Source organism: Pipistrellus kuhlii, unplaced genomic scaffold, assembly GCF_014108245.1.
Source record: "Pipistrellus kuhlii isolate mPipKuh1 unplaced genomic scaffold, mPipKuh1.p scaffold_m20_p_158, whole genome shotgun sequence".
In the NCBI taxonomy this organism is placed as follows: domain Eukaryota; kingdom Metazoa; phylum Chordata; class Mammalia; order Chiroptera; family Vespertilionidae; genus Pipistrellus; species Pipistrellus kuhlii.
In genome coordinates, this window is record NW_023425469.1 from 123,928 (window position 1) to 139,500 (window position 15,573).

The 15,573-nt window shown below is 37.9% G+C and overlaps 1 protein-coding gene across 5 annotated transcripts in view; it reads right to left on the bottom strand.

Moving 5' to 3' along the window:
• RPGR (retinitis pigmentosa GTPase regulator) overlaps positions 1 to 14,448 on the bottom strand; it is a 61,258-nt gene extending 46,810 nt beyond the window's left edge. For all 5 annotated transcript variants that reach the window (XM_036439486.2, XM_036439485.2, XM_036439484.2 and 2 more), the window contains exons 1-7: positions 14,202 to 14,448; positions 12,447 to 12,572; positions 11,970 to 12,062; positions 10,449 to 10,511; positions 8,249 to 8,407; positions 7,291 to 7,440; positions 3,628 to 3,786 (exon numbers count right to left, since the gene is read on the bottom strand). In XM_036439486.2, the coding sequence (XP_036295379.1) occupies positions 3,628 to 3,786; positions 7,291 to 7,440; positions 8,249 to 8,407; positions 10,449 to 10,511; positions 11,970 to 12,062; positions 12,447 to 12,572; positions 14,202 to 14,364 (913 nt within the window). In that variant the 5' untranslated portion in view covers positions 14,365 to 14,448. The remainder of the gene's footprint in view (positions 1 to 3,627; positions 3,787 to 7,290; positions 7,441 to 8,248; positions 8,408 to 10,448; positions 10,512 to 11,969; positions 12,063 to 12,446; positions 12,573 to 14,201) is intronic.
• Positions 14,449 to 15,573: the final 1,125 nt, after the last annotated feature.

The window sequence follows — 15,573 nt, forward strand, 5'->3', positions numbered from 1 at the left end:
AGATAACTGGGGAAGCTGACCCACCAGGCCATATAGGAAACCAAACACACAAAGCCATCCTACCAACTCTGGGAAACAGTGAAAATGCCAAGACAAGGAAATAGACCTCAAACGAAAGAGTTGGAGGATATAGAGTTCAAAACCACGGTTTTAAGGTTATGCAAGAATTTCCTAGAAAAGGCCAATAAATTTCATGAGACCTAACTAAAAATTAAACATAAACTGACTAAATTGGAAAATATTATGCAGAGATCCAACAGCAGAATGGGGGAACACAAGAATCGGGTCAAAGAGTTGGAATACAAAGAGCCAATAGACACTCCTCTGAAGAAGCAAGAAAAAAGAGAATCCAGAAAGTTGAAGATAGTGTAAGGAGCCTCTGGGACAACTTCAAGCATACCAACATCAGAATTATGGGGGTGCCAGAAGAAGAGAGAGTGTAAGATGATGCTGAAAACATATTTGAAGAAATAATATCAGAAAACTTCCCCCACCTGGTGAAAGAAATAGACTTACAAGTACAGAAAGCCCACAGAACCCCAAACAAGAGGAATCCAAAGAGGATAACACCAAGACACATCCTAATTAAAATGACAAGGGCAAAAGACAAAAAGAGGATCTTACAAGCAGCAAGAGAAAAGCAGTTGGTTAACCATAAGGGAGCACCCATACGACTATCAGCTGATTTCTCAACAGAAACTATGCAGGCCAGAAGGGAGTGGCAAGAAATATTCAAAGTGATGAATAGCAAGAACATACAACCAAGATTACTGTATCCAGCAAAGTTATCATTCAGAATTGAAGGGCAGATAAAGAGCTTCACAGATAAGAAAAAACTAATGGAGTTCATCACCACCAAACCATTATTATATGAAATGCTGAAAGGTATTATTTAAGAAGAGGAAGAAGAAGGAAAATATAAAAATTATGATAAACAAATACATATATATCAACAAGTGAATCTAAAAATCAAGTGAATTAGAAATCTGAGGAACAGAATAAATTGGTGAATATAATAGAATCAGGGTCAAAGAAAGGGAGTGGATTGATAATTATCAGGGGAAAGGGGTGTGGGGGTGCAGAAAGAGACTGGATTAAAATCGTACACCTGTGGTTGAGGACAATGGGGGGGAGGTAAGGGCAGAGGGTGGGGCGGGGGAACCGGGTGGAAGGGAGCTATGGGGGGAAAAGGAGAAACAATTGTAATAATCTGAGCAATAAAGAGTTATTAAAATAAATAAATAAATAAAAATAAAAAAATAAAAAGGACATAAAAAATAAATAAATTGCATTTCTGCCTACAGAATGACTTTTCAGATAATGTATAAAGATTAATTTAAAAGTTTGAATCCTAAAATAAATATTTTTGAAAATTCATATTGTTGGCAAAAATTCAAAACAATCTTAACTTTAAAATTATTTCCAAATTTAGAGTGGAAGCCTTGAAAAAAAATTGTTTCTAATTTGGAAAGATCCCATATGGAAATTATAATTCTGGTAAACCATAGCTTAATAAGCATGACAAGGACTAGAACAAGTTAAGGAAAATTTATGTAAGAGTAAAATCTAAAGATAAGTCGAAACCGGTTTGGCTCAGTGGATAGAGCTTCGGCCTGCGGACTGAAGGGTCCCAGGTTCGATTCTGGTCAGGGGCATGTACCTTGGTTGTGCGCACATCCCAGGAGGGGGTGTGCAGGAGGCAACTGTTCGATGTTTCTCTCTCATTGATGTTTCTAACTCTCTATACCTCTCTCTTCCTCTCTGTAAAAAATCAATAAAATATATATTTTTAAAAATCTAAAGATAAAATATTGTTCAATCAACTTGCATAACATCTGAGAATTGGATAATAATAAAAATTTGCCTAGAATACTTCTAACTTTGAGTTACTGAAGATTAATGGTGATTTATGAAACTTTATTTTTTTTCTAACAAAAGAAAATCACAATTTACTACATAACTATATTACCTTTATACTACTCATCTATATCTATGTCTATATCTATGTCTATATCCATATCCATATCTATATCTATATCTATATCTATATCTATATCTATCTATATCTCTATATAAAATCCTACTATGCAAATATAATAGAGTGGACAGTGGAACAAACGAACAACTGGTCCTATAACATATGCTGACCACCATAGAGTGAGCGTGTAACATGGCAGGCATTGACAGCAGGTGGCAGAGTGCGGAACATGGTGGGCATTGGCCGTGGCAGGATGGTAGAACAGGTGAATGGGGGTGCCAGACCAAGGCGGGCGCTGGTTGCTGCCATCAGTGTGAGCCTCTGGTGGTTACTAAAAATTCTTTGTTCCCATGCACCACAATCCTGCTATGCACTCACACCTGCTGCTGGTGATGGCCTCACTCGCACCTGCTGCTGGCACTGGAGCCACCAGCCCCGATAGCTCCTCAGGGCTTTTTCACATCCCCCTGCTCCTGAAGGGCAATTGGGACTGGAAGCAGCCTCTCACACCCACAGCCAGCACTGGAGCCACTGCTGGCACCCAGCACCAGCCCTAATTGCTGCACACTGTCCGTGGGTGTGAGCAGGGCTGGCATTGTCAGTGCATGGGGGTGGTGGGGGCGGAAGTAGGACTGCTGGCCTACAGGGGAATGGGGGTTGCAGTGGGAGGGGCCACATGGGGGCGCAGAGGATGAGCCAAGAGCTGCCCCAGTGCCAACTGCAGCCTCGCAAACCACAGTTCCTTTCAAGGTGCACAAATTCATGCACTGGGCCCCTAGTCTAAAATAAAGGTAATGCTATACAAATTTAGAAACACCAATTTAGCAAGCATATTATTAAGGATTATGCATATCTTAAATGTATTATCTAGAATAATATGAAATGACATCTCATGCCAAATACAAAATTCAGAAGCCAAAAGTGACATTACTATTATAGTTCTAACTTTCTTCATTACCTGAATTGAAAATCTTAATACTTTTTAATGAATAACTATAATGAAAAATAAAAAATCACAAAGAAATCACTGTTATATGTGGTGAATGTCACAAAAAAAAGAATTATGAATGACTGTAGAAAATAGCATGAAAAGGGAGCTTTTCAAAAAAAAATATTTCAGAAAAATGTCAATTTTAGATAAATATGGAATATATATATGCATATATATGGAAAAGTATGTATTTCCATACACATGGAAAAAGTTTATGGGAAAAGTTTGCCCATAAAACGAGCTAAAAACAATGCCATTTGTTAGCAAAAATAATTCAACAAGATTAATTTTTTTCTACTTAAGAAATTCTTCCATTGGCCAGAAATATATATTAACTACAGGAATAAAAGGTGAGGATCTTAATTGAAAAAGATTCAATATCAATTCATATGAGCTATCTAAAATAAACTCTTAGAAGCAAGAGACTAGACTGGTGGTTTGTCAGGAGCTGCGGGGGAGGGAAGAGAGCTGCTAATCAATGGCATAAAAGTTTCATCTATGCAAGGTAAGTTATGGATAATACCGAATCATACAATTAAAAATCATTTAAAAGGGTAAATCAAATGATAAGTGTTCGTACCACAATAAAAAAGGAATATAATTTTTTTCATTAGCCACCACAGAAAGAAAGAAACAGAGTAGCAGGGTCCACACATACCTGTGAGAACCACTGTGTGTCCTCCACCACAAGCTACTTGGATCACCTTCTCAGGAATTCCAGGCACCAGCTGGGGCACTTTGTGATTCATCAGTAGCTGTTTGGGAAGACCTAACTTTCCATACTCAGGTTCTCCAAATGTATACAGTTCTCCCTCCACTATTAAAGGAAAAGAACAGTGATCAATGACAGCATAAATATGGACAAGATACTGGTCTTTCTAGTACATGTTCTCATGTGCAGTAAAAAAAAAAAAAAGCAACTTAATAAATTTGAACTTTCTTGAGATATTTTTACTGTATGGTAGGGAAATGAAGCCAAATTTTAATTTTCCCTTTGATTTTTCTAGTTCAATATGTTCAGGAAGAAAACAACCATGACTACTAAGAAAAAATAGAAAATTATTTTAGCTGTTTAACAAAAAAAGCTTCTTTTCTTTTTACTGATTTCAGAGAGGAAGGGAGAGGGAGAGAAAGATAGAAACATCAATGACGAGAGAGAATCATCGATTGGCTGCCTCCTGCACACTGTAGATATGGCCCTGACCGGAAATCAAATCATAGGTCAACACTCAACTATTGAGCCACTGCAGCCAGCCAACTTCTACTTCCTTCTTTTCTCCCCTTCTTTTTTAATAAAGCAGAATGACTAGACATTAAGCCCCCATAAGGACATAGATTTTGTTTTGCTCGCTCATTAAGGTATTTCAAAAACCTAGCAATATCTAGTATACTGAGCATTTAACGAATAGTTGTTGAGTAAATGAATAATTGCTTTTTATGAAATGTTTCAGAAAACTCATTTAGATATGAATAAATATATGAATCTTAAGATAACAGATTTTACTGTTAGATGGTACTTCCTCCAGAAAGACTATCAAGGAACCTCTTACATTTAACCACTGCCTTGGCAATATCAACACTGTTGACTTGCTTCTGTTATTACACTTACCACACTATAATATGACTATGAATTTCTTGAACGTAGGAATTTCTTTTGTTCATTTCTATGAACTGAACTGAGTTATATAAAATAGGGATTTTAAATATTTGTAAATAAATAATCTAATCTAAAGAATGACACAGAATATATCACCACTGGTGTGAGGAAAGACGTAACAGCAAGTCTTGTTGCTTATTAATTGCATGTCTCCAAGAGAAACATGATGGATCACTGACCAAACCCCTGGGAATATGAAGTGTTCTTTATGTCAGTGATTGATAATTTTATTATGTACACCTGAAGCAATGATTTATGCCAGCTTAGCTTCTTAGGGTTGCTTTGCACTAACATCAACATTGATGAAGTACACCCGGTCTATTTTTAAAAATATATATATTTTATTGTTTTACAGAGAGGAAGGAAGAGAAATAGAGAGTTAGGAACATTGATGAGAGAGAAACATTGATCAGCTGCCTCCTGCACACCCTCTACTGGGGATGTGCCCACCAAGGTACATGTCCTTGACCGGAATTGAACGTTGGACCTTTCAGTCCGCAGGCCGACGCTCTATCCATTTAGCATACATTAATCGGTTTAGCATACACCTGGTTTCACTGTTGAAGAACCCGAGTTTTAAATGCTGTGGCCAGTTGCTTGCAGGATGTGCCTACATGACCAGTGCCTCACAAAAAAGCCCCAGACCCTGAGACTACAGTGGGCTTCCTTGGGCAGAGACATTCCACACATGTCCCTGAAGTTTGCTGCCAAAGAGAAAGCATATCCTGTGCAACCTGGGAAGAAGAAGAACTAAAAAGCCTATGCCGGACCTCTCTAGACTCCACCATTGTTGCTTTTTTTCTGTATCCTTTGTTGAAATAGCCATGAGTTTAACCTGCTCTTGAATCTTGAGAGTCCTTCTAGAAATTCATAGCATTTAGGAAAGTTGTGGGACATCCAATACACATGGTATACACTAGTTAAAACTTGGTCAAACATGAGACTATAATTTAAAAAACTCAGTCAAATACGTAAATATAGCTATACTGATTTTTTTCACCATTTTAATGATTTAGAAAAATGCTGGCACAGAAGAGGTGCTCAGTAAGTCAGCACCTTTACTCTTTTCCCATGCCTTTTGCCTCTCATATGAAACAAGTTACTAAGTCCAGAAGAGTCTCTTTCCATCTCTGTCTATAAATTCCTCCTGCTCCTCATACCTTTTATATATATATATATATAGTTGATTTTTTACAGATAGGGGAAGGGAGAGGGATAGAGAGCTAGAAACATCGATGAGAGAGAAACATTCATCAGCTGCTTCCTGCACACCTCCAACTGGGGATGTGCCCGTAACCAAGGTACATGCCCTTGACCGGAATTGAACCTAGGACCTTTCAGTCTACAGACCAATGCTCTATCCGCTGAGCCAAACCGGTTTCGGCTCCTCATACCTTAACATGGGTGAAATGTATGGCATGTGAACTATATCTCAATAAAGCACTTTTTTTTAAAGGCATTAAAACAATTAAACAAAGCAAAAGTTCAATTTAACATATATTAAGATGAACAACTCCACCTCTTCCCCTACTGGCTACAGCAGTTTAGTCATAAAAATGATTCTGGCAGTTTTATTAAAACCCATAAGACAATGCTTTTGCTTGTTTTTCTATTTGTGTTTTTTCCCTTTTTTTGTTTTGTTTTATGAACAAAGTGAGCACAGACTATACCAAACCTAGGATCCTAGAGTTACTAATAAGTTGGTAGGTAGTATTTCCCCAAGAAACACAATCAATTGGTCATTCATTCACTTACTCCACCATCTGACAATAATTAATGATTATAAGTTTGCTCAAGACACAAACTGATCTAGTGATGAAGAATACCAACCAAGTTGGATTTTGCCATCTCTTGGTACCAAGCTACTACCAATTCACTGGTAATTCTAAGGAGCACTGAAATGAGTCAATTGGCACTTTCTAAAACTAAATCTGAGGTGCATGGAACAAGGAGTAAATGTATAAAGCAAAAATCTAGAGTGATGTCTCAGATGGGCCACAAAATTACTTCCTCTAGGTGTTTTACTATTAGAAAAACCATCAATAAGATGGAAAACAAAAATTATAGTGTAGATGCAGACTATAATAGAGCCCAATATTTCAAATATTTTAACTAAGGTAGAAACAGTTGCCACTGAGCCAAGGAAAGGGAGAAATTGATAGGATGCTGAGAAAAGACCCACCAAAGGAAATCATATCCCATACTGACTTCTTTTCTTTTTCATCTAGTCTTTATCCTGTTCCCACAATGAAAGTCTATGCCTTGCTTATTGAAATAATAAAAGCAAACTATCAGTTCAAGGGTAGAATACATCAAAGTACAGAGGCAAGTCAATTCAAGGTAAGTGGCCTACAGGTAAAGTTTTTTTTTATGCCAAATGATTCCAAGAAGTTTGAGATCCAAAACTTAGAAGGGTTTCTAACATATACATTTTGTTTTTATAATACACCTAATATTCATTAAAAAGTTAATAAGTCAGAGATTTTGAAATTATAAACTCTCATTACTGAAATAAATACTATTTTAAAACAGAGCAAAATTATTGCATTACATGGACTACTGTGGCATTATTTCTATGGAACTGTAGGATGCTATATCACTTTATTATTAACTAATAACGTAAAATGGGAGATGATATGATGAATCCAAAATGTTCTGTCTTACTTGTTACAAAAGCTGAATGGTAATATCCACAAGAGATCCAGGCAATAGGTTTCCCAATGGTCACTTCATGAGGAAAATACACATTACATGTATTATTTAAGCCAATCTGCCCTTCAGAATTTTCTCCCCACATAAAAAGTTTTCCATCCTCTATAAAGAAAACACAGGAGGAGAAGTGTTTTTAAAAAGTGGTAGGTCTATAAAGTTACTGTATTATATTTCCAAAAGCCCATTTATTTTTTAACTTAGAAAAATTATGTATCTTAAAAGTACTCCTAAGACTTTTATACCAGTTAGCTACTTAACAGTTCAATTTCTAGCATAAAATGCTTCTATCCTTTATAATAAAAGACTAATATGCAAATCGACCAAATAGCAGAACGATCGGTCACACACTGACCAACAGGGGGCAGACATTCAACACTTAAAACATCCTTCCAGGGGAGGGACTGGGAGGCTGGCTGGCTAGTCAGGGGGAGGGACCTCGGTAGGTTGGCTGGCTGGCCCTAATCAGGGGATCAGGTCTGGCTGGCTGGGGGAGGGACCATCTGGGGGAAGGGACCTCGGAAAGTTGGCTGTTAGCGGGAAGTTGGCTGAGGGAGTGCACTGAACACCAAGGGGCAGGTCCTGCACTGAGCATCTTTCCCCTGGTGGTCAGTGTGTGTCACAGTGACTGGTCAACTGGTCATTTCAGTCATTCTGGTTGTCCAGTCGTAATAATTGCTTAGGTTTTTATATATATAGATTACCTCCAAAATGTATGTTGACATCTAACTCTAAATAAGCATACGATTATAACATATGTCATGGTTTAAAGTTCTATTTTAAATGACTTCTAAAAACATATCAATGAAAGAAAATTTAATGGCAATGCTGTCTTCAATTTACTGAGTTGGTTGGTATATCCTGGTCTAAAGGAAAAGGATGTGCCCCAGCTTGAAATGGAAAAAAGTCTTACCAGTTAGTGCAGCTGAAGTGTTAGATCCAGCAGACAACTGCTTAAATTGATGCTGGGATGTAAAAAATTCAATTAGATGAAAAGTGTTTCTATCTTCAGTGTCACCAAGTCCTAGCTGGCCTTCATTATTTCCTCCAACTGCATATACTTTGCCTCCTTCTGAACACAGAAAAGAAAACATTGTATACTATAGTCATCTTTATGAAATAGACTGGTGTATAGCAGATATTTCCTCTATTAACAGTGAAGAAAATTGAAAGCTGATATTATCCTATAGTTTGGTGTACAATTACATTTGTAAAAAATGAAGCAAAATAAGCAAGACTATATATATTTTTGTGAGATCTTAGAAATCATTCCAGAGTCCCAGCAGCATCTAAAATGCATAGAATGTGTGGAATGTATTTTCTTATTCATGCAGCACTTTATTAACTTAGAGCAGAAAAAAGGAAAGTAATTTCCAAATTAGTTTATAATCTAAATCAAACTATGTAAGAAATATATGGTTCATTAATTTTAACTTCCATACCCATTAAAGCTAAGATAATAATCGGTAACAAATAAGTAAAATGATGTAAACCCAAGAGGAATATAATTAAAAACATGAAAAATCTATGTTGTATAATTCTTTTAATTTTATAGCATTATGTTTAGAAGAAAGGACTCCAGAGCCATATTTCCCGGGTGCAAATTCTGGCTTGCCTCTTATCAGCTGTGAGACCTTTGGCAAGCCGTACTTAACCTATCTGAGTCTCCTTTTCCTCATCTGTAAAACAGGAATAATAATAGTGCCTACTTTATAGAGCTGTTATAAAATTTAAATCAGTTAACATTTGTAAAATTCTTAGAATAGCATTTGGCTCATTATAAGTACTATAAGTATTTGTTAATTACTTTTTATTTAAACAAGAAGTATATCTTGCCTAAATAATAAACATTGCCAGTAAGCTCTGAAGTAATACATATTTTTGAAACATATTAAAAATTAGTAATATCCATCATAAAAATGCACATGAAGTTAAAGCCTGGCTAAACAGGGGAAATAGGGCAAAATCAGTTTGAATTGGTAAAAATTAAAAATGAGATATTTTTTAAAAAATGAAACAAGACTAGCTTTTAATGGAAGATATTACAAGGCCACATGGAATTGGACCACACAATTTATACATATGGAGTAAACCAGAGTTGGTGAAATGCTTAGCATAGTTCAGAGAACCACATGAGTAAAAAGTTGAATAGTCACCAAAAGTTCTATGAAAAAAGTAAGACTAATACTGCATTTTTAAAGAATATGAGGAAGAGAAAAGACATTACAGCAAGGGAGCAGTTTCAATAGGGCAGAGAGGTGGAGGAGAAGCCAAAGTAGTGAAAATATCCTAAAGACAGCTGTGTGGAGGGGAAAGGAGGTAAGAAAAACTGGATGTCCAGAGTCTGAATGTCTAATTGTTCCAGCAGCATTTGTTGAAAAGACTACATTTTCTTAATTGAACTGCGTTGGCACCTTTGTCAAACATTAATTAGGCATATATATGTGCACCTATTTCTGAATTCTATTCTGTTAATCTTTGTCTGTCTCTTGGCCAATAGCACACTCTCTTGATAACTGTGACTTTGTGGTAGGTCTTGAAATCAGGTAGTGCTAGTCCTCCAATTTTCAAAATTTTTTTTCAAAATTGTTTTGGCTACTCCAGGTCCTTTGCTTTTTCATATAAACTTAAGACTCAAAACAAAATAAAAAACAAGAAGAAGAAAAAAGAACAACAACAAAAAGAATCACCTTGTCAACTTGTAGACACACGCACACTCACACACAGAGCCTGTTGGGATTTTGATTGGAATTGTGCTGACTCACATCAATAGGGGTTGATGTGAGGTAGGGGTGGTTCCCACTCACCCTCAGAAAAGAAGAAAGAAGAGCAAGAACAGGAACAACTAGCCCATGAGGTGTGCACATGGTTAAGGAGTTGTTGCCTCTTGATGTAGTCCAAGGAAACAATCTTTTTCTTCAGTCATTATCACTTACCTGCATATTTTCAAAAGTCTAACAAGTACACTAACTACTTACGTTTAAAAAAAAAATCTTAATCTTACTATTGTTGCCAAGGTATCACTTCTATTAATTTTAGAAACGCACAAATGTACTGGAATGAGATCTCAGTCTTCAAACTGGGCAGGAAGTTATACAGATTGAATACCATACCTGTTGAAACTAGGGTGTGGTTCCGTCCACAGGCAACATGTTTCACCTTTTCAGGTTTTAAAGCTAAAAATATGACAATTAAAATATGAAATGATTATGAAAATGGTAAATAATACAGGTCAAATAAGTAAATAAGTAGTAGAACAGAGATTTAAATCTAGGCCTGTCTAAGTGCAAGGTCAATGTTCTTAATTACTAAAACAAAAGTTTTCAGAACTATGCCAAAACCAGTTTGGCTCAGTGGATAGAGCATCGGTCTGCGGACTGAAAGGTCCCAGGTTCGATTCCGGTCAAGGGCATGTACCTTGGTTGCGGGCACATCCCCCGTAGGGGGTGTGCAAGAGGCAGCTGATCGATGTTTCTCTCTCATGGATGTTTCTAGCTTTCCCTCTCTCTTCCTCTCTGTAAAAAATCAATAAAATATATTAAAAAAAAGTTTTCAGAACTAGTCATGCATCAAAATAACCAGAGCTCTGAGAAAAATACAGTTTAGCTCCACCCCGTGAGACTCTGAGTTAGTAGGTCTGAGGTAAGACCAAGGCTTCTATATATTTTTAAACACTCCAAAGGTAAGTAATATATGCTGAGATCCACTGCATTCTGTTATGCTGCCTTTATATCAACGTGATCTTTTAAGTAATCTATCATCACCATCAATCTCACCTTCCACCTCCCTCAAAGAATCACTAAGTCCATTATTTATAGGCATAAACCTCTGTTAAATTCTTCATTTGTTCATTTACACATTCAAGAAACCTTTATAGAACATATATTAAGTGCTTAGAAGATAACTAAGACAGAATCCCTGGTGTCAAAGGATTTCCTGTTAGCTTGTCTATTAGACATTTGAGAGAAAGAGTCATAGGCATTGTGAATACATTCAAGGGTTTAGCAGACTGTGCCCAGTAAATATTTTTGACCAATTTAATATACTTTGAAATCCCATAACACCACCTATAAATGGCATGAATATCATAAATTACATTGTAATTTTGGGCTAAAATTAAAAATATGGCTAGGAAGATAAAGAATGCTACTCTTGTCACATCCCAAGGAATCTTCATTGTCATTCAAGTTTAGTTGATGTTCACAGATTATACTTAAACAGAAGCTTTGTATATAACAGCAAATAACTTTGTAAAGATATTATAGGTCCCCTATTTTCTGGGACAGTTCTGATTTAAAATATTTTGTCATGTTCTTAGAAGAATAATAGTACTAATCAACACCGAATCTTGATGTTTTGTTTAGTACATCTACTCACCAAATTGCAGAAGGGAAAAGTGTATTGTATAAAACCAGAAACTACATAAAACCATGATGTCATCAAATCTAACAAATTAAACAAAACCCCAAATTCTAAAAAATGAAGTTAAATGTAAATAATGTTCAGGTAAATATCAGAAAATAAATAACTAAAGACTTTATTATTTATAATAGGATATTAAAGAACTACACAATTAATATAAAAGTATTTTGGTTTTAAGTTTTTAAAGTGACAAAGAAAAAAAGACCCCAAACCTTTGACACATGTTGGTTTGCAAACCGTTGACTTTGATCCTAATCCTAACTGGCCCCAGTTGTTACTGCCAAACATGTAAAGTTTTTTATTTCCTGGTGGAAAGGAAAGAAGAAATAATAAATTGAAGCGTTTTAAATATAAATGTGAGATGAAGTCATCACAAATAAAAATGCTACACTTAAAAGGTGTCATTGTTTTTCATGTTGAAACAGGTTACCTTGTGCATATACATACAGGCAGATTCTGTTTGGTATAAAAGAGTTTCTAAAATTATATGGTAATAGGTTTTTAATATAGATATATTAAAATAGGTTTACTGTAAGAAAGTTACTAAGGGAACTAAATTAAAAAGACTAAATTGATGAATCAACTTGTCAAGTATTATCTGGCAAAGGAAAAACAACAACACTTTCTATATTGTTTTCAATATATTTAAAACACCGGGCATCTATAATATTTAGGATTTTAATACTAACCGGTAATAACAGCAGTATGTTCATCTCCACATGCAAGATATGTAGGTATATCATTTTTGAACCAGAATTTGCTGGGAGTATTTTCAGCAAACTTTGTTTTTCCAAATGTAAACACAGCACCCGAATCTGTAAATATATGACAGTTTCTATTTTATAACTTTTTCTAGTTGGCTGTTACTAAAGTTTTTCCCCCAGTAATTTATTCAGATTCCTTGTCTCGTGATAACTTTGCCTCTGAGATAGCACTGTTTACACCCTCCTTCCTCCACCTTCATTCACTGTTACTTTGTCAGACTTCATTCGAATTTTATTTATGAAATCTACTAAATTCAGTGTGTATATAAATTTAGTGGTATAAAGTAAGACATATACTATCACAAGGAGGGTAGTCCTCAATTACGAACAGCCCTGCTGTCACCAGGTCGACCTACTCCATCTGGTTAACACCTAATGGTGTAGCCCTTGACTGAGGGCTTTTGTACACACAGAAACAACACAATATTGAGTCTCCTCATTAGTATCACCAGGATGCAGGATGTTTGATCCAATACTATTTTTGAGAACAAAAACCCCTACTGGCTACTAGTAACCATTGAAATACACATGCACACCCCAAACAGGAGGCCAGATCCAGCTTTGGAGGAAATCTCAGGGATGATCACACATAAATTAATGGGTACCAGAATGGAAAACATAGTGAACATAAATATTTATAATCAATATTAATGCAAAAGAGACTAGACACGTGGAAAACCTTATGAGAACAATTATGAGGCATCTCATTTCTGATAAATGAGAAGTAGTAAGCCAGGTTCTACAACAGGCTCTGGGGTTTCCCTTGAATGAATAATTTAAACTGTCCCTCCCAGCTGTGGCTCCCAGGAAAAGCTCCCTGATATCTGCACTCTAAGGCAGGGTTTGGTGGCCCTGTTCTAGTGCCCTATCACTTTGTTTCTTTTCTTGTATCCCTCACTAAACTGTGAACCCCAAGAGGGCAGGGATCTATTAAAGTCAAGAGCATGGCAGAAAACACAATACTTATTAAAGTGAATGCATGATTCTGCTCGAATCCAGTATTTTTGTTGAAACTGTTGGTCGTGAATGATTAGTGGGTTACAATATCAGTTCAGTGGGTCATGATGAGTATTTTTAAAGGTATTATAGAAAGTATCTGAGTGTATCCCAAGTGGTTCAAGTACTCTTCCTCATGAAATGTCTATACACTATGTATGTGGTAATGTATGTATTGCCGTCACAATGTCAAATGTATTTTAAGGCTGGGGGCGGGGGGAGTCTTAAAAGAAAATCATCACTCCTTAAGTAAGGACTCCCTACTCACCCCCTTTCTGTAAGCCGTTTTCTCACCCCATTTTACCTCGTGCCCCTCACCGCCTACTCCTTGAGGTACTCAATAAATACTAAGTGGACCCTGGGGACCTCTAAGGAGGTACTTCGGGCAGTTTACAGGGAGGTTAAAAGTTGTTAACTTCGAGAAACTCACAGAAAGCTTCTTTAAAAAGAACAAAACACTCGCCCCCCTTTATGCTTTGTCCCCCCTCAGACCCCTTTCCACCACCCCGTCCTTTCCTTGCTCAGTCGTTGGGGGCGAGAGGGGGCTCCTACAGCTCAGGCTCTAGTGGGGGACCAAGGCCAGGGACTGTTCCCAGAAGGGGCCGGCCCGGAGGCGGGGCCAAGCCTCCCGCCTCCCGCGGACCCTCCCTCTGGGCCCGCTGCCACTAGGCAGGAGCGACTCACCAGGCACTACCTCCTCAGGTTCCCCCATGCTGAGGGAGCTGCGGGGAATCCGCGTCTGGGCCGGGAAAATGGCGGGGGCTGTTCGGTTGGGCCTAAGGTAATACCCCAGCCGCGACTCCGGCCGTGGAAGCCCCTCGGGCTTCCATGGCGACACTCTGGGCATCTGAAGCCTCTGCGTTCTAGGAAGTCAACAAACGGCAGCCTAGGGCAACGGAGGAGGGGCGTTATGGCGTGAGGGGAGGCGGGGCGAGGGGAGGCGGGGCGAGGGGAGGCGGGGCGAGGGGAGGCGGGGCGAGGGGAGGCGGGGCGAGGGGAGGCGGGGCGAGGGGAGGCGGGGCGAGGGGACGTGGAATTGTTAGGAAGGGAGCAGAGGCAGCAGCAGTTAGTGCGCAGGCTCAGATGCCTCAGCGGCCTGTTGGAAGTACCTGCGCGCTCTCTGCTGGTTCAGAGGGGAGAAGCGACCACACCGCGCAGTGATGCTTGGGAGTGCTCAAGTTGAACTCTGGTAGAGGAGGTTATGGCCCCGCATGGACCCTGGATAGTGACAATGTAATGAATCACCTGCTCTCACACTAGCTCTGTGACACAGGCAAACATCAACACACAACTGTAATACTAATAATGGCGGCTATTTCTAACTAAATGAGATAGGCAGTTTGTTAAACATCCTATATCGAGTATTGTGCCAAATCCTGGCATATACTTAATGCTCATGAAATCTTTTTTTTTAATCAATCTTTATTGTTCATATTATTACAAAGGTTTCTTCCCCCCTCCACCAGGTTCCCACCCCATCCTCTGCCCCCTCCCCAGCCCCCATTGTCCTCATCCATAGGTGCACAGTTTATGTTTAGTCTCTTCTCACATCCACCACTCCCCCTTTCCCCAAGAACTGTCAGTCCACTCCCCTCCCGTATCTCCGACTCTACTACAATCAACAGCTAATATTGTTCATCAGGTTTCCAATCTCCTTTTTTGTTGTTGTTGTTTTAATTAATGAACTTTTACACTTCTAAGAATAAATTTTAAAATCTAATAATTTAAAACCTTGTTTTTTCTGCCCTGGGAATTGAAGAAGCAAACTTGTTTACATGTAAACTTGCCCTTAGGCTATCAAAAGGTGTAGCCATTCAAGTGTAAATGAACACATTGTTTAAAGATAGCTGCTGGTTGGAATTGGATTACCTGTTCTGGGTGGGAAGGGCTTGTCCTCCCCTTTCTCCATTAAAATTAAGGTGTTAGCTTTAAAACCTCTTTTTGACAAGAGACCTTAAACTTTCAGAACTTTAAATTTTTCAGATAGTAAATCAGTTACTTAGCATTTTCTCAAATCAATAATACCTCCACATGCCCAAGGATACACTTCAGCACA